General features: G+C 39.8%; 1 protein-coding gene across 1 annotated transcript in view; it reads left to right on the forward strand.

Annotated features, from left to right (window-relative positions):
• HDAC9 (histone deacetylase 9) overlaps positions 1–20,088 on the forward strand; it is a 573,266-nt gene that overhangs the window by 305,202 nt on the left and 247,976 nt on the right. Inside the window, 1 exon segment of the mRNA XM_078150730.1 lies at positions 13,232–13,352. Coding sequence (XP_078006856.1) covers positions 13,232–13,352 — 121 coding nt within the window.

Raw genomic sequence — 20,088 nt, forward strand, 5'->3', positions numbered from 1 at the left:
TTCCAAATTGTTCTCCAAAATGGTTGGATCATTTCACAACTCCACCAACAATGTATTAGTGTTCCAATTTTCCCACATCTTCTCCAACATTTATCATTTTCCTGTTTTGTCATGTTGGCCAATCTGATAGGTGTGACATGGTACCTCAGAGTTGTTTTGATTTGCATTTCTCTAATCAATAACGATTTAGAGCATTGTTTCATATGACTATAGATGGCTTTAATTTCTTCATCTGAGAACTGCCTGTTCATATCCTTTGACCATTTATCAATTGGGGAATGGCTTGTTTTCTTATAAATTTGTCTTAATTCTCTATATATTTTAGAAATGATGCTAAAGGCCCTTTCTTATTCCTTGTCCTTGAGCTCTCTGCTATACTTTATACAAGTTCTACGTACCCATCCTCTTGGAGTTTTCTGGGACAGTGCTCTCTCTTGGTTCTATTTGTCTGATCATTTCTTGATCTCTTGTGCTGGGTCATTATCCATATACGTCACCTGACTTTAGACGATCCCCAGGACTCTATTGTTAGCCCTTTTTTCTTTTTTCTTCCCTCTCTATGTTCACTCTCTTGGCAATTTCTTCAGCTCCTGTGAGTTTAATTTTCATCTCTATTTAGATAACTCCTAGGTCTATATATCCAGCCCTGTTGTCTTTGCTGAGCTCCATTCTCAAATCTCCGATTGCCCACTGGACATTTCCAACTGACTCTTCTAACAACATCTCAAATTCACCATGTCCAAAACAGAACTCACATTTCTCCACCCAGAACCTCCACTCTATCCAGCTTTTCTGTTTCTATAGAGAGCACTACCATTTTTTTTCTAGTCTTCCAGGTCGTTCAGGGCAGAATTATCCTTGATTCCTCATCTCTCACTTTTAGTTGCCACATCTACTTGTGTGCCATCCCTTCTAACCATGCCCACAGACACCACTGTAGTTCAGGTCCTCATCACCATTATTCTATTAGCCTCCCAACGGGTCTCCCTGGCCACATCTCTCCACTCTATTCTCTAGACATCTGCTGAAGGAATTTTCCGTACATCTGACCATGTAATTCTCCCCAGGAAACTCTAATGGCTCCCTGTTGGCTCTAGGATCAAACACAAATTCTTCTTTTTAGGTTTAAAAACTCTGCATAAGTGGATCTTTGTTGTGAGTCATTTGTTCATTGTAGTTCAGCAAATCAGAGATCTCTGTTCATTGCACACAGCACTTACACTTCAGTCCCGGTGACTTTGTACATTGATTTGGCCTCAAGGAGGACATGAATGTCCTAGAATGATCCTATTCCTAGAATGATCCGCCTCCTCGCCACCTCACAAAATTCCCAACTTCCTTCAGGCTCCTACTCAAACACCACCTTCTACATGAGGTCTTTCTTGATCCCTCCTCCCCCTCCCAAATACTAGTGCCCCACGTCACCAGCTATCTTGCATGTGAGCTTGCATTTATTCTTTATATAAAGATATATATATATATATATATATATATATATATATGTATGTATGTATGTATGTGCATGCACATACATAAATAGGTATGTGTGTATAAACTCATAATATAGACACACATACACAAACATGCTTTTCCCTCTGATAGAATGGTAGCTTCTTCAGGGTAGAGACTGTTTGCTGTCTGTCTCTGTATCCTGAGGGTATAGTGCAGTGGCTGGCCCATAGAAGGCACAGAATAAATAAGTAGAGGTTACCTAATTCAATTCTCTCTTTTTGTACATGAAAAAAACAATTCTTATTGACTTGATTCGACTTTCTCAGGGCACACAGGTAGTCGGGGCAGATAATGGCTTTGAACCTAGACCTTGGCCTCCAACTCTGGCATTCTTTCCATTTAATTTATTTCTTCATTTGCAAAATTGCAGACAGAGCATGCCTGTGGGAATCTCAATGTAAAAAGAGCCCCAAAGAGAGAGAGACAGTGAATGAAACAGCTTCAGAAAATGAGGCACTCCAGTGGAAAACATTGCCTAATCCATTAGGGCCCTCAAAAATAATTAGAGAAGATGGAGGCCTCCAGGCTCAGGCAGGTACGCAGACTGGTCCAGGGGAAGTTGGACATTTTCCCTGACTTTGGAGCTGCCATAAAATAAGCCCTTTCATGTCCTCCAGAAGGCTAAACCAATGCAATCCATCTGTTCTGCTGAATTATTTTGATTTCCCGACCAAAGGCATTGCCTTTTCATGCATTTTATCATGATGTTATGCCCTTTCTTATGTTTTACAAAAGGTTGTGATTCCTCCAGGGCCAATGAGAACTGATTAGGGTGCTGGCCCCCTTCCAGGCTTTGAACACAGGAGGGGAAGGAATGGGCTGTTTCATTTTTTCCTCCTTTTTGGCAGAGAAGTCAGAATCTATGCCGGGTGTGCTGTCTGTGGGTGGTGGGCGGGGTGGGGGGAAAAGGGGTGTTGCATTCTACCTTGTCACAAGAGGACTTGGAAGAGCAATTGTCAAAATAACTCCATTACCCTCCCTGATCAAAAGTGGTTTGCAATTCAGAAAGAACAAATCTCGAAGAGGCAACATTAGTTATTACAGAAAGTAAGGCCAACCTTGAAGTCAGGTAGAGCTGGGTTCAAATCCTGTGTTGATCGCATACTAGCTGTGTGACTGGGGCAGATTATCCAATCTCTCAGCAACCCAGGTTACTTTCCAAGGATCTAAATAACAGACGAATTGTTACCATGTATTTGCAGAGTGGACATGTCCTGACCAAGGAAATCAAACATTTAGCCCCCTCCCCCAAATGAAAATTTCTTCTGGAATGGAGTATCACTTAGGGTGAGATCCCACCAGTGTAGTCAGCACAAGCAATGTTAATTGTATCCCTTCCCCAAAACCCACAACCTCGCTATGTCATTTTCTTTTCAATTCAATTCAGTTCAGCTACAACAATAATAGTCATTTGTGCTGTTCCATACACTATGCCAAGAGATGGAGTTACAAAGACAGAAGCATGGCTGTTACCCTCAAGAGGCTTACATTGTAGGGAGGGGAGATAATGTGTAGAGTGATCAGTAAATACCAGAAAATTTGAGAAGGGAGGGTGCATTCCATGATGAGCAAATCAGGGAAGTCTTCCTCTAGGAAGCTGGCCTAGAGCTAATCTTTAAAACAATCTAGGGCATGTTTTGCAGGCATGGGGAGGAAGGGGACAGCTTGGGCAAAGACAGAGAGGTAAGAATAGCCAGGAGGCCTGTTTGCTTGGAACGTAGAGTATGTGAAAGAGTCAAATGAGATTGGTCTGGAAATGTTTCTGTAGGAAGATTGGGAATGGGTTAAAATTACAGCCTGGGTAGTTTCTATTATATTCTATAAGCAACTGGGAGTCACTGAACACACTTGATTAGGGGAATGGTGTGGTCAGGTCTGTGCTTCACAAAGATAATGTCATGATATGTGTGCAACATATGTAGGAGAATGGGGAAGCTCACCACGTGGAAGCCGCAAGGGAAGGATAGGATAGGAAAAATGAGTGGGAATTAGGGAGGACTGTGGATGATATGAAATGACCCTGACAAGGTTCATCAGACAATTGCTTCCTGACAAGGGATAAAAGAACACAGTGGTTGGAAAATTAGACCCAGGAAAGAGAAATCTTCATATCCCCTCTCATGTTTATTACTTGGATCCTAGCTCCTGGTTTTGGTCATGAAGGACTTTGAAAACAGCCAATCTACAGTCCTGATGGCTAGCCCAGAGCATTCTCTGCCTTGGTCGTGGTTCTTCTCTCTCTGAGACCGGGAAGCATTTTTGGCCCTAAGTAGGGTTATCAGATGGCGATGTTGCTCATGTGAACATTATATCACTGATATGTATAAGATTTAGTCTTCTGACAGAGGGGTTGAAAGATGGAAGGTCATTGAGGAAATGGAAGATATGCCAAGGAATTAAATAGTAGTATGTGGAGGGGTGGGTGGTATCCTGGAAGGAACACTAGACATAGAGTCTGAAGACTTGACGATAAATCAGAGCTCAGTCACTTAGTTCCCCTGTTAGCTTGGGTAAAACTAGAGGAAACTGTGCCTCAGTTTCCTCCACTATAAAATGGTGGATGACCTCTGAGGTCACTTTTGTCTCTAAATCCATGACTGTAGGTGTGGGTCATTTGTAAATATAAAGCTGCCCACGAATATGAGGACTTAATGAAGCTCAAACCAAAAAAAGTGTGGTCTAGAATGGGTACTTCATTAAAATGTGTGTTACATCAGTTAAATTAAAAAAGCTATTGAGTGTCCAATGCAGGCATGTCCCTTGCTTTGCTAGGTAGTAGTCATTCAAGACAAAACACAATAGTTACCTTCAGGGAGTGGATGTTCTGAAGAATGCAGCCGGGAGAAAAACACATGAATACAAAACATAAAGAATGACATTGATTGCCATTGGGTACTACTATGAGTAATAATGGAGTACTGATGTGAAGGGAGAGGGGTGGGCAGAAAAGCCCATTTGACCTGTACTATGAGGGAAGCTGGGAAGTCTAGTGGGATGGTGATGGGTCATTTTATATATGTAGATAGCAAGAAGATAACCATCATTGCATGTTATGTGATAACATCCCTAATTTTCATATATGATTTACCATATGATTTACTGCATATAGTGTTTGTTAAGGAAGAAAAAAGTCAAAATGTTAGGAAGATACCTCATACTGGACAGCGTAAGCGAATTTTAAAGTGTTATTGGAAACTATTGAGGATGTGAATTCTAAACAGATCTACCAAAATGTGGAACCATTTCAAGGTTCTGGGATAAATTGGAGGCAGATGGTTCAAGATGTGAACCAGAACTGCTTTGATCGGCAACCGATCATCAGATTTGGAGCTGAGAGGGACCTCAGAGGTTACCTAAACACCCACTTGCTCATTTGCCAGAGGAATAAACTGAGGCACAAAGAGAAACAATGAGTGACACCTGTCTGCTTTCCACAGGTAGTAAATAGGTGCACCAGGAGGAACTCCACATTCTCTGATTTTATTCTAATCCCAAACAATAAAAAAGCATTTATTAAGCATCCACTGTACACATGCTATAGAGTGCTGGTCTTGGAGTCAGGAAGACCTGAGTTCAAATGTGATCTTAGACATTTACTAGCTGTGTAACCCTGGGCAAAGCAGTGAACCTCTTTCTGCCCTAGTAGGTGCCCTCCTTCCCTCCCTCCCTTCCTTTCTTCCTTCCCTTCCTGCATCTCTCCCTCCATCCTCTCTCTCCCTTTTCATCTTCTCTCCTCTCCCTCTGTCCACATGGAGTCCCTACCCTTCCCTGTGGATGCACTGCCCAAAGGAACGTAAACTTTGGTCCCTGAAACCTTTCATGGGCTAGATTTCTTTCTTAAGGACCATGCCTTAAATCCAAATCACTCTGACTCTTACTGATTGGTCAACAATAGGTCCTAACCCCAGTCTCACTTGGCCAGGATACAAAAAATGTCTGGGATATGAAAATCAGTCAACTCAAGCCCTTAAAAATTCCTTCTTTTAAATTAATGAAATTTCTTTGATTTTTAGGATAAAAGTATAATTATTATCACGGTCAAATTTGTAAATCATTAGGTTTAATACTAATAGAAAATAACAGACTTTTTATAATGCTTTATGGTTTACAAAGTCCTTAACAAATATCTAATTTTAGCCTCACAATAATCCTGGAGGTCAGTGTTATTATTAACCCATTTTTTAGGTGAGGAAACTGAGGTAAGTGGCCTCCAAGGATGAATTTGAACTCAGGTCTTCCTGACTCCAGGTCCACTGCTCTTTCTGCTATACCACTAACTAGAGACAATGTTACTTACTGAGTTGTTCATTACACGAGTGTTGTTCCACTGTATTATAAGCACCTGAAAGGATGGACAGCTCAGGGTCAGAAGGTAAATTGGGGATTGTCAGGTTTAGGTGGTGGAAGGGGAAATGAGCAAAGTGGAAGGGAATTTCACAGGGAAAGTTCTCATGAGAGAGATGAAAGCAGAGGATATGTATTTTCTCCATTTGTGGGTCAATGTTGAACACAGGAAGCGTGAACACCATGGCAGGTATCTCCCTGTGGATTCTCTTTATTCACTTACAGTTGGTCAACGTACATCCTTACATTCAGTAAGAGATCCCTGAGGAGGGGCATGAGGGACCATCAGGAGGGGGAAGGGGCCCACATTTGGACTGAATGGTCGATGTATATGGGCAGTTCTCTCTCTGTGGACCAATATTTTCCAGAAGAGAAATTTGACTCATGCAGAGGCAGTAATGTGGGGGTGGGGTGGGGTAAAGGCACAAGCTTTAGCCGACATTCCAAAGGACTAAACCAGAAGGAGGAAGAGGAGGTGGACAAAACATGGCACTCCTCTAGAGTAGACACTTGTGAAATGCTTTAATTGCATGACCTCATTTTTGTTGTGCTGTCCTCCTTTTACAGATAAGGAAACTGAGGTTCAGAGATGTTCATGGACTTGCCCATAGTCATCCAGCTTCTTAAGTGTCAGAGGTAGGGTTGGAACATGTGACTTTCTGACTCTAGTTCCAATATTCTATCCAGGGATCCAACCCAGAACTTAGAGGCAGTCCACCAGAGGAATTGCACAATTTTGACTTTGGGAGGTCCAAATTCCACAGCATCCTAGAAATTAGAGCTGGGAATCTCTGTTAGATCAATCCAGGTCCTTTTTCTGCCAACTTGGGGCTGGGGGTGGGCCAGGGGGGTGGGATCTTATTCCTTGTGGAGTTTTTCAGGACTGTATTCAATCTACTTTGTCAGTGACTCAAGCTTAGGGCTTTCATTATTTCCCCCATGAGACTTTTCCACCAGCCAAAATCTCACTATTAAAAAACGTCCCCCTGGATATTTGGGGCAAATGTCCTTTTATTCATTTCCTGCCATGACTTGTCATTCAGCTAATCTTTGGATGGAATTCTGGAGAGCACTTTCCAGACCAAATGGTAACATGTCAGGGACACACTGGCTGAACTGTTTACCTGCTGGTGAAGAGAGTCATTCATAGGCCTGTAGGGTCCTCATTGTGGAGTTAGGAGGAACCTTAGAGAGAGGACTGGCCCAGAAACACATAATTAGGAAGTACAGACTTTGAGGCAGAATTTGACCTCCGTGTCTTCCTGACTAAAGTTCCAATCCCCTCTCCCCTATATTAGGCTGTTTCCTAGTCATATCATACAGTATGTGTGTGAGTGTGTGTGTGTGTGTGTGTGTGTGTGTGTGGTGTGTGTGTGTGAGAGAGAGAGAGAGAGAGAGAGAGAGAGAAGAGAGAGAGAGAGAGAGAGAGAGAGAGTGTTTAGGGAAGAGCTGGAATAAAAGGAACTGGGTTCACATCCTGCCTCTGAAACATATTACCTGTGTGACTCTGCACAAGTCACTTAACCTCTCCCAGGAAACCTCAGTTTCCTCAAATGTAAAATGAAGGTGTTAGACTGGATGACCTCTCAGGCCCCTTTTAGTTCTAGATGAATGATCCTATGACCTTTAAATAGGAGCCTTAGGCAAGTGAATCCTAGGAAAAATTATAAAAACCGTTCATTCAGTAAGCATTTCCTAAATACCTGCTATGTGATAGAGATTGGGGATGCAAGACCAAAAAGAAAAACAAATATTCCTCGACCTCAGGAAGTTTGCACTCTGTTGGGAGGTGAGGAGGATATAAGATTTTCACAGAGACATAAATATAAGGTAATTTGAGGAAGAGGAAAGCCCTAGGAACAAAGGGGATCAGGAAAAGACTTGTGGAGGAGGTGACATGTGAGCTGAGCTTGGAAGGAACCAAGGGTTAGAAGACATGGAAGTAAGAAGAGAGGGCCTCAATGGCATGGGAGGCAGCTTGTACAAAAGCCCCGTGGTCAGAGATGAAGTGTCAAGTTTGTATGGGAAACAACATGTAGACAGAATGGAGAATGCATGAAGGAAGTTGTGTGAGATAAGTTCACAGGACCAGAATTTTAGGATGAGAAGCGGTCTTGAGAGCCATTGCCCCAACCTCTTCCTTTTACAGATGAGAAGGTGAGGCAGGGAGAGCTGGAGAGACTTGCCTGTGGTCACAGAGGTGGCCACTAGTGTCTACAAAGGTAGTTCTGGAGCTAGAAGGTGAAGGGTTCCAAGAGCCAACTGGGCCCTCCAAGAAGCACATGATACACTCGAATAATAATTTAGGTAAAGTAAATAATATCTAACATTGCAAGGAAAGGAACAAGCATTTGTGAAATGCCTACTGTGTGTCAGGCAGTGTGCTAAGAGCTTTACAAAAATTATCTCTTTTGATCCTCACAACAACTTAGTAAGCTATTATTTTTTTGTGTATCTCATATTTTATTTCTTCTCAATTATATATAAAAATATTAACATTTGGGGTTTTTTTAGTTCCAAATTTTTCTTCCTTTTTCTCTTTCCTCCCCCCACCTTGAGAAGGCAAGCAGTTTAATATAGATTATACATGTGAAGTCATGCAAAACAAATTTCTGTATTTGTCATGTTAAAAAAAAAAGACGGAAAAAAAAGAAAAATAAAATAAAAAAAAAGTGTTCTTTTATCTGCAGTCAGACTCCCTCAGTCTCTGGTGGATAGCATTTTTTATCATAAGTTCTTCAGAATTGTCTTGGATCATTATATTGTTCAGAATAGCTGAGTTATTCACAGTTTATGATTGTACAATACTGTTGCTATTGTATACAATGATTTCCTGGTTCTGCTCACTTCTATCTGCATCAGTTCATGTAAGTCTTCCCAGATTTTTCTAAAACTCTCCTGCTCATCATTTTTTATTGCGTAATAGTAATCCATTACAATCATACAACAGAACTTCTTCAGTCATTCTCCAATTGATAGGTATTCCCTGAATTTCCAATTTTTTCCCACCACAAAAAAAGCCACTACAGATATTTTTGTAAATATTTATAATATTATATAGAATATAATATATTAAATAATTTTTAAATATTAAGTGTCTTATCATAATTATTAATTATTAAATATTTAATGATTAAACATAATTATATTTAAAATAATTTTCATAAATATTTTCCTTTTTATTTGATGTCTTTGGAGTAGTCCTAATAGGGGCATTGTTGGGTCAAAGCATATGCACAGTTTTAAGTACCTTTGGCATAGTTCCAGATTGTTCTCCAGAATGGTTAAATCAGTTCACAACCCCATGAACAGTACAATAGTGTCCCAATTTTTCTATAATACCTCCCACATTTGTCATTTTCCCTTTCTGTTCTAGTAGTCAATCTGATAGGTTTGAGGCGGTACCTCAGAGTTGTTTTAATTTTCATTTCTCTGATCAATAGTGATTTGGAACATTTTTTTCAAAACACTATAGATAGTTTTGGTTGTTTCCTTCTTCTGAAAATTGTTTATATCCCTTGACAGTTTATCAATTGGGGCATGACATGTATTCTTATAAATTTGGACCAAATTCTCTATATATTAGAGAAATGAGGCCTTTATCAGAGATCCCCTTGCTACCAAAAAAAAAAAAAATCCATTTTCCTTTTAATCTTGCCTGCATTATTTTTGTTTCTGCAAAAATGTTTTAATTAAATGTAATCAAAGTTATCCATTTCACATCCTTTAATGCTCTCTATAAATTGTTTGCTCATAAATTCTTCCCTTATCAATAGATCTGATGGTGATTTGCTTATGATAACATCCTTTATATCATGTGGCCATTTTGACTTTATCTTGATGTGCAGTCTGAGATGTTGATCTATATCTAGTTCCTGACAAACTGCTTTTCAATTTTCCCAGCAGTTTTTTGTCAAATAGTGAGTTCTTGTCCCCAGAGCTGGGATTTTGGGGTTTATCGACCACTAGAACACTATGGTCATTTCCTACTGTTTCTTGTGTCCTTAATCTATTCCATTGATCCACCACTCTATTTCTTAGGCAGTACTAAATTATGTTGATGATTACCACTTTGTAATACAGTTTGACATCTAGTATTGATAAGCCACCTTCCTTCACTTTTTTTTTCATTGATTCCCTTTACATTCTTGACCTTTTGTTCTTCCAGACAAATTTTGGTTTTTTTTCTAGCTTTATAATTTTTTGTTTTTGGTATTTTCATTGGTAAGGCACTGAATAAGCAAATTATTTTAGGTAGAATTGTCCTTTTTATTATGTTGACTGTGTCTACTCCTGAGGAATTAATATTTCTGCAGTCATTTAGAGCTGACTTTATTTGCATGAAAAGCAGTTTGTCGTTGTATTCATGTAGTACCTGGTTTTGTCTTGGCAGGTAGACTCCAGAGTATTTCATATTGTTTCCAGTCATCTTAAGTGGAATTTCTCTTTCTATCTCTTCCTGCTAGACTTGGTTGGTAATTATAGAAATGCTGAGGATTTATGTGGGTCTATATTATATTTTGCAATTTGCTGAAACTGTTAATTATTTCAACTGGTTTTTTAGCTTACTCTCTAGAATTCTTAAGTATACCATCATATCATCTGCAGAGAGTAATAGTTTTGTTTCCTCCTCCCTTATTCTAATACCTTCCATTTCCTTGCAATTTTAGAACAATATTGAATAAAGGTGGTAATAATAGATATCCTTGTTTCATCCCTGATCTTTTTGAAAAGACTGCTAGCTTATTCCCATTACAGATAATGCTTTTATTATCCACTTTTTACATACAAGGATACTGAGGCACAGATAAATTAAATGGCTTGCCCAGGGTCACATAGCTATTAAGTTTCTGAGGCTGAATTGAAAGGTAGGTCTTCCTGACTCCAGGCCCAGCACTCTATAACCTGTACCAAATTAAAAATAAAAAAAATCTCACTGTGGTATTAAAGATTCAGAGTTTCTTGAAGGAAATGGTGATACTTTCTGAGCTCAGCTGGTTATTTACAATCTATATTAAACTGAAGGACTGGCAGTGCTCTGGTGAGCATGGGAGTGTAGATGGTTCTAATGAAAAGTGTGTGTCCTCCATTTGACCTCTGCAATCTAGCATGGCAGCTCATCCTGGCCAGATCTTGGCCCGATCCTCCCTGGCCTTTGCTGGCTTCTCAGCATTCCTTGGCTTAAGAATTACAATTGTTTGAGGAAATATTTATCTGAAATATATTTTTTATTTTTCTAGAAGTACAAATGGTCCCATTAGGGTGAGTCACAGTGATACTAGCAAATATCTTCATTTTTCCCATAAAATGATTTTCATTTTTACTTGAATAGTCAAAGACTGAAATATCTTTGCCTGGGTTCCAAAGGAGTCTCAGTTTCTGGCCCTTGTGAATACACCTCTTCCTGCTGCCCTGACTGTGCCCCATCCCATCGGGATTCATCAGTCACTGTCAGTACTGTCTCTCAGCATCCTCTCTCCCAGCCGTGTCCCCTGTCCAAGGATCACCCCATTTCTTGGCTTTATCTCCCCGAAATGAGAAGAGTTTATTTTAGTTCAGAGAGGCTCACACTGGACCCCCTCCCCCTGATTCTGGGAGGGGACAGAGTGTTACTCAGTCTCTAAATGAGCCCTGTCTGCTATTCAGGCACAAGGGGACCGTTTGCTTGCTCATCGTGTCTCTAGGTTTCACTGCCAGCTCTTATTAAAACAGGAGGATCATGGGAATTTAGAGACCATCTAGTCCAGGGATTCTTAACTTTTTCTGAGCCACAGCCTTTGGACAGGCTGATGGTACCTATGGACCCTTTCTTATAATAATGTTGTGTTTTTTTTTTAATCAGAATGGAAGCAAATGGTTAGAGATTAGCAAAAATCTCAATTAAAATATAGTGAAAAATAAAGATGTATTTTTTCCCCATCCAAGTTCTGACCCTACCAGAAAAAGATCCCCTGAGCTAGTACCGCCATCTCAGAGAGTCAGGAGAAAGTGACCTGTCTAAGGTAATGCAGTGTGGGGAGCAGAACCAAACCTTGAATGTAGGACCCAGACTTCTGAGGCCCAAGCTGGGGGTCCTTTCACTCCTCTATGCATATGGTCCAGTGTTTCCTACTTGTAAAGTGAAATGTTCTCGGCACCCAAATCTCAGAGGATACATCAATTTCTGTTATATACACCAGATCAGCTTCTACAGAAAATGTACAGCAAGAGGAAACTGCATGGTGTAGGAGAAATAATGCTGGCTTTACCATCAGAAGCCCTGGATTCGAATCCTAGCTCTGGTAGTTACAAATGTGTTACCTTGGGCTCTGGACCTCAGTTTCCTCATCTGTAAACCATATTAGATGACCACTGTGGTCCTTTCTAGCTATGACTCAATGATCTGTCTGATAATGTGACAGAAGAGAGGATGATGGCCACAAACAAGGGGAAAATGTTTTCATGTTATTAATTGATGTCTAGTTTGAAGTAAAGTAATTGATTAGTTCTCTGCCTCAATGATGTTAAGCTGTCTATTGAGCTTAGGTCCAAGCTGGGAGACAAATGCACAGCATTAAAACCAACTTGTACAATTGGTGAAATTTGTCCTTCACTCATATTCATTAGAGCCTCTAAAGAAGGTAGGGGGATCTCAGATCAGGGTGGATGATGGTTATACAAAACAGGGTCTTAATTCATGAATGGGTCCCCCAACCAGTAGCCCATGTGGTCTTCATGTTGAAGGCAGCTAGGTGGTGTACTGATACTGATCAAAAATGGAGCTTGGACTCAAGTGTGTTTGAATCCTACTTCAGACACTATCTAGTTGTATGATTCTTAGTAAGTCGTTGAACATTTCTCAGCCTCATTCTCCTCATCTGTAACATGGGGGTAATGCGAGCACCTGTCACTGAGGGTTTCAATGAAAACCAAATTAGGTAACTGATATAAAGCATTGTGGAAACATTACAGCACTGCATAATTACTATAGTGATGATGATGACGATGACAATGACAAAGTTCATAGAGTAAGAAGCTGATCACTTTTTGTATGATGTTTTTTTTTCCTTACCAGGAAACTGGCTTTTATTAGCTCACCCCCTTAAGTTTAAACAGCATTAAAGTCCAGGACCTTTGCATTCATTTTTAAATCAAATGAGATAACATACGTAAAGCACTTTCTGCATCTTAAAGTGCTATATAATTCCTCTTGCTACCATTGCGATTATTATTATTTTATTTTTCCCATATGCTATTATTGTACTTTAATAAGCAGAATAGTGCCCCATTCTTACCTGCTGCACCTCCGTCCTATAATTAACCTTACTCTTTAGGGTCTTATGTTCTTGTGCATCGTGTCACTGAAATCCCACCAGCCTCTCTTGTTTTCTTGTAGCGGATCCAAGGTCGAAAAGCTTCTCTAGAAGAATTACACCTGGTCCATTCTGACCATCATTCTCTTCTCTATGGCACCGACCCCTTGAGCAGACAGAAGCTGGACCCCAGGATGCTCCGAGGTATGTACTACTGAGAACAGCACCTTCCAGCCTTGTCATTAGTCATTGCGGTTGTCATTGTCAAATACTTGGCAAAGAGTGGGGCCAAAAATCAGCTTTTCCAGCAGCGTTGCTGAGTAGAGGGAGAGAGAATGTTATAGTGGAAGCCAATGGAGATGAATCAAATGCAGGGTTTGGAATCTGACAAGAACGTTCCCTCATATTCACTTTTTTAAAGAGCTATTTGGTAACTTTTACTTTGATAGGATTTGCACAGCCTGATTTAATTATGGACTTGTAGCCTTGGATAATGGTGATGGGGGAATCTTCTCTTTTGCTCATATTTCTGAGCCTTCCAAGGGTCCGCTGACAGTGTGGCTTCTAGATTCATCTTTTTTTCCCTTTAGGCTTCATTTTGTTTCTTTCAATTATTTCATCTTTCTCACTGGGAAAAAGCAAAACAAAACAGAACAGAATGAGAAAGAAAAGAAGGAAGGAAGGAAGGAAGGAAGGAAGGAAGGAAGGAAGGAAGGAAGGAAGGAAGGAAGGAAGGAAGGAAGGAAGGAAGGAAGGAAGGAAGGAAGGAAGAGAAAAAGAGAGAAGGAAAGAGAGAAAGAAAAAAGGAAAGGAGGAAAGGAAGAAAGAAAAAAAAATCCCTTGGCACATAAGGAGGGGTTTAAATTTTTTTTCCTCATAAGCATAATGTGTTGTTCAGACACTGGGTGCTATCTAAGAATGCAGATAAGACCAACTTTTGATCTGCATCAGTGAAGGGAATGTTCACACTGGGAGTACCTCACACTAAAGAGATCATAGATTTGCCCTTCCCCACAAAAAAGCCTTGCAAACAACAACAAAACTACCCAATATGTTTTATATTATTTACTAAAATTGCTTTTCAAAGTGTTGTATGTCACATGGAATACCTAATATATTTACAAAAGTAAAATATCTCAGGGAATGACTGAGAAAAAGTATTAGGGAGACACATTCCTCTTATCTGATAGATGGCACCACAAATAGGTCCAATTTGATTTGGTTCTAAATTCTATGTGGTATGTACCTCACTGCATCTTGAACGTGGGATGAAAATATTTGATTTCTTTCTAATGTGAAAACGTAATGAACATGGGAAGTATGCCAACATCTAAGACTATAAAGTCACTCTTGATTCCTTTTTGGGGAAAGAGGGGTCTGGATCTGTGATTGCAGCATGTCTCTGAGTTCCCAATGTAGAAACTTCCTCCACCAATGCATATGTGCTACTTGTCTGAGACTTAGAACATACAGAGATGCCTGTAGTTCCTAAGAGGTTAAGGGGCTTGCAACCAGGTATTCATAATAATGAAGCTGGCTCACTAGCCACTATTCCACGGTCCTCCTTATTGATTGATTAATAATATTAATTATGTCTTAACCAAATAAGTATTGAATAATAGTGGTTGGCAATCAAAATCACAGTAGTTTCTGAAGGATCCAAAATTTGAAATGTTCAAGTGATCCAGTTGTTTGGAATCCTCATATGGATTCACTTTAAAACAACCACTCAAACTATTGGGTCGCCTCAGCACTGTCATTCGCTACCATTCTAAAACAGAATTGAGTAAATTTGGCCTGAGTATTTCTAAATTCTCTCTCCTGGATCTATTTTCCAGGTCAGTTGTTTTTTTGCTATGAGATATTTCACATTGTCTTCTATTATTTCATTATTATGGTTTTGTTTTACAATGGCTTGATTTCTCATAAAATCACTAGCTTCCATTTGCTCCATTCTCATTTTTAAGGAAGAATTTTCTCCAGTAAGCTTTTGGACTTCCTTTTCCATTTGGCCAATTCTGCTTTTTGTGGTATTCTTCTCCTCATTGGCTTTTTGGACCTCTTTTGCCATTTGGGTTAGGCTAATTTTCTAAGGTGTTATTTTCTTCAGTATTTTTTGGGTGTCCTTTAGCAAGCTGTTGACTTGTTTTTCATGATTTTCTCGCATCACTCTCATTTCTCTTCCTAGCTTTTCTTCTACTTCTCTTACTTGCTTCTCAAAATCCTTTTTGAGCTCTTCCATGGCCCAGTACTGATTCATATTTTTCTTGGAGGCTTTGGATATAGGAACTTTGACTTCGTTGTCTTCTTCTGGTTGTGTGTTTTGATCTTCTTTGTTACCAAAGAAAGATTCTATGGTCTGACTTTTTTGTGCAGTTTGCCTATGTTGCCAGCCAATTCCTTGACTTTTAAACTCTTTGTTAAGGTAGGCATCTGCTTCCAATGTGGAGAATGTACTGTCCCACGCTTTAGGGGTTTAGTGCAGCTGTTTTCAAAGAGATTTCTAGGGACCTGTAAATTTTTAGTTCTTCCAAGGTGGTATGATGAAGGTTGAATTGTTTACTCCTGTCCTGTGCTCTGATCTATGAGTGACCACAAGCACTCTTTTCTGCCTTGGGACTGTGAGGAGCATTTGCGTTTTACGGCCACTACAAACTCCACCACACCAATGCTCCTCCTTGCCCCAGGACCCAGAACTGTGACCCAGATCCAAACATGGGCAGAGCAAGAGATTCCTGCCTCAGCACCTGCAATCTTCCTCTGATCAGTCACTCATACCCTTCTATCTGTGGGCCAACCTGTGGGAAGCAGCTGCCGCCCTGGTGCTGCACTGAGACTGGGGCTGGGACCAAGCTTCTCTCTCACCACAATCACAGCCTTTTCCTACTGACCTTCTAAGTTGTCTTTGGCATTTGTGGTTTGAAAAATCTAGAATCCACGACAGCTGCCCCTGATTCAATCCTCTGCGGCCTGCTCCAGATTCACTGAGGTCTGGTCTTTGCCTGCACACCCATGCTGAGCTGTTTTCCTCTCCCAGCCTGGCACAATAGACCTTTCCAATCAACCATCCAGGTTGTCTTGGGCTGGAAATTTGTTTCACTGTCTTTTTGTGCATTCTACCGCTCTACAATTTGTGTAGAGCCATTTTTTACAGGTATTTGGAGGGCTTTGGGGGAGAGCTCAAGCAAGTCACTGCTTTCACTCTGCCATCTTGGCTCCGCCTCTTCTCTCTTGGCCTGAGTTTTTCTAAAGGGAACCTAGGACCCTGATATTGAAAACCAGGCATCTCTCTGTATAAGAACAAGGAAAATCAATAACCACTCTGTTGTACAGGTATCCTAATCTTTGTTGAATTGGGTGGTAGCCCTCAAGTTAGCATTTCAGGGGAAATTTTGGTGGAGTGTTGTTTGGAAGTCAGGCATTATTAAATTCAAAGATTAAAAACTTCTTCTTATGACCTATTCATCTGTACGTATAGGAATGAAGCTAAATTTATGTGGCCTAATCAGCAGAGACATTTACCCCCTTTGTAAAGACAACACACCCCCATTCCCTGAACTGTGTGGGATACCTAAGGCCAGAGAGTTAACTGGCCACGTTGACTCCTAGGACTGCTTGAAACACATTAAGGAAAGTAGCACTCACTGTGTCCTGACCAGGACAGACAGCGTGAAAGGCAACCTCAAATCAATTTTGTAATTCATGATGCAAAAATTGCAACAGAGGTAATGAAGTGGTCAGTTGAACAGGAAGTAGAATTAGCAGCTCCTAGTTTTGGAGTGCATGGGTTGATGTTTTGAATCGTCTGCATTTTAGCATCTTGGGCAAAGTTTCATTTGCCACACTCTAGGTGTGGCTTTCTCCAAAGTGCCTTCTTTGTTGTAGAATCTTGGAAATTAATAGCTTTACATTTAGACAATAATACATGATACCAATAAATCAACTGGAGAAATCATCCAAACTGTGGCTAAATTCTGCTGGATTAATACTGTTGGGCTATGAAAGGGAGCTACATGCTTACGACTGGCCGTTACTGTTTTCTTTTAAATGAAGGGCAGATTGCAACAGAGTCCCAACCACTACCACAACTTGTATTCTTTCTACTTCTCAACCCAACCAATCACAGGCCAGGAGTTAGACTCTGTCAGATTGGGGAGAGATGGATGAAGGACATCCAGATCATTGGGGCCAGCTTGTACTGATTTGTATGAGCCCTGTGAGAAGTTCGAAAACAGAAAATACCGCTTTCAATTTTTAAAGGAAAAAAAAATATGCCCAGAAGGAGATTGGAGGTTAAGCATAAATGTTAATGTAGTTGTCTCTTTTACATAATAGATTTACAGTTTCATGTGCAATCATCTTTAAAAAAAAATCTAATGTTATGGAAATGCTTGTTTTATTTCATAAATGAAAAATAAAATAAACATTTTAAAAGGTGTGCCTTTATGAAAGTACAACTGGTGACTAAATAGATAATTTTTAAGAAACGCATGAAACTGATTTTTAAAACGAACACTTTTCTGGCATTGTTCTTGGAGTTAGCTGACATGCCAAAAGTAGAATAAGGAACCTCCCTATTCTTTATTATCTATGTGACCTTGTGAAAGTCACTTCTGCTCTGTGGGCCTCAGTTTCCTTATCTGTAAGAAGAAAAGGTAGAACTGTTTGACTTCCCCCTAAACCTATGAGCTTATTAAAGTTATATAAGTAACTCAAGGGGGCAGATGGATGTATCTATATGCCGATATGTGTCATAGAACAAGCAACAAGAAGAATCATTTGCAAATAAATAAAATCTTTGGTCACTAAAGTAGAATTGAATTTTTAAGTGGTATTCAGAAAACAATAGTTTTCAGGGGTCACAGGATTCAATTATGAAGATATGCTATTGGACCATTTCATTAGATCATACTCTGATATCCCAGGAAGATCTGTAGTAGGGAAAATCAGAGAAAGGTTCAGAGTAAAATGTTGTTAAAAGTTTTTGGGTTTTGTTTTTTGTTTTTGCTTTTAAAGTTCCTTCTCTCACCTTTTTTTTTTTGCTAAAAGTTAATGTAAATGATTTCTCATTTTCAAGCAACATCACTCTTGATGATAGTGACAAGAATCCTAGATTCTTTAACTGATGCCACATGATTTTTGTCAGTTTTGCAGAAACCAATGTTTCCTTTTTTCTCTAAGTGAAAAACTTCTTTCTATTTAAACAATCAAAATTCTACAGATAGCATAGTCCTATGGGAAAAGCATTTCCCCTGCAGTCAGAGGCTCTGGTACTTACCACCTTTGTTACCTTGGGTATGTCATTTAACTTCCCTTAACCTCAGGCTCTTCAACTGAAAAGCTGAGAAGGGATTGGCTCTGAGATCCTTTCCAACTCTCTATCTGTGATCCTATGCATACTCATTTAATGCTCAAGGCTGTCCATTTATTATCACTTATTCTTACTATAAGTTTTTTTTTTAATTTTTCACGTATATCACTGGAAAATATTGTCATTTTCCATCTAGTTTGAAATCAGGTCTCTTACTTTGGAACTTACATTCTATTCACCGCAGTATTATCCCCATGTCACACCCCTCTAATATGATATCTCTCTTCCCTGAAGGTGCTATATATAAGCCAAATTGAAGGTAGATACACACACAACATATATAATGTATATTTTGGGCATGTAAAGAAGACAACCTTCCTCTGTATAAGTAAACACAGGAGATATTATTGCTTTGGGAAGGCAATGATTCTTCAGTTGGTGAGTACAGTCAGGATATACTTAGGGCTGAAACAGGGAGACTGAATAGACCATTGAAGGATTGATCAATGTTTTTCCCCCTTCCCCTGAGAACATCAGGTTTGGATACTAGATTGCCACCTGTAATTACTCTCCAAGGAAGCTGATATTGGAGTTCATTTTCCTGCTTGGCTGCCAACATTTCCATCACCCTAGGGCTGAGTAGATCTCAGCCTGCATGGTGTCACACCACTGAGCCAAATCAGTTCTAAAAATCCATTGTGTATACTGGTTAAAAGAAGAATGGATTTTTGTCTAATTTTGCAGACATCACTGAAGGAGAAAAACTTCCCCTGATTCTTTATGGTGCTTCTCAGTCCTTTATTTGTGAGAGTAAGTAACGTTTCTTATACTTATTCCCTATTACAGTATATTCCTTGAAAAGTCTTACTGACCACCAAGGGAATGCTTTAGGAAATCTCTTGGTGTGCAGAAATACACTGCATGGGTCTTGTTGCTCGTGTCAATATTCCTATTTTAAATTGTCAGCCAATAGATTTCTATCAGCTTCCCATCTGGCTTTCAAATAATATTCCAGTCCTTACTAGGATTATCTCATTGGGGTAACTCAATAGTCTTCCCCACCTCCTTCTTGGACCAACTTTCCCCCCATTTCGCATCTGTTAGGAATTGCATTTTAAAAAATCTACTCAGATAATTCATTATTTTCAAAATAGCCTTTCTTATCTGTCACTGAACCTCACTGAGGCCTTGGCTCACGTGGAATGAAAATTCCCCCCTCCCCCCCAGATCTGTTTCTAATTTGGATTATGCTGTTTCTATTGATCTGTACTGGGACAAGTGAAGTGCGTTGGAATTAGGAGTCTGGATTCACGGTACAATTCCATCACTGATTGGCTAGGTGACCACTATTTGACATAGATTCTTCATGTGGGAGAGGCAAATGCCCTGGGCCTTCCTGTTCATTAGAGGATACTTTCAAGGATCTGTGATTCCTTTAATGTGGGTACTTTCTTCACTGACAGATACATAACTTCCAAGTTGTTGTAGCCAACATTTTTTAAAAAATCATTCATCTGACGATGGCCCACATTTTGTCGATGAATGTCTTCATTCTTAGCTAGGCTGATCATTGAGTAAAAAAAGCACAGTCCACCATCATCAGCTCTCACTTGAAGCTTCACATATTCA

This window comes from Phascolarctos cinereus, unplaced genomic scaffold, assembly GCF_003287225.1.
Source record: "Phascolarctos cinereus isolate Bilbo 61053 unplaced genomic scaffold, phaCin_HiC Scaffold_1;HRSCAF=81, whole genome shotgun sequence".
Classification (NCBI taxonomy): Eukaryota; Metazoa; Chordata; class Mammalia; order Diprotodontia; family Phascolarctidae; genus Phascolarctos; species Phascolarctos cinereus.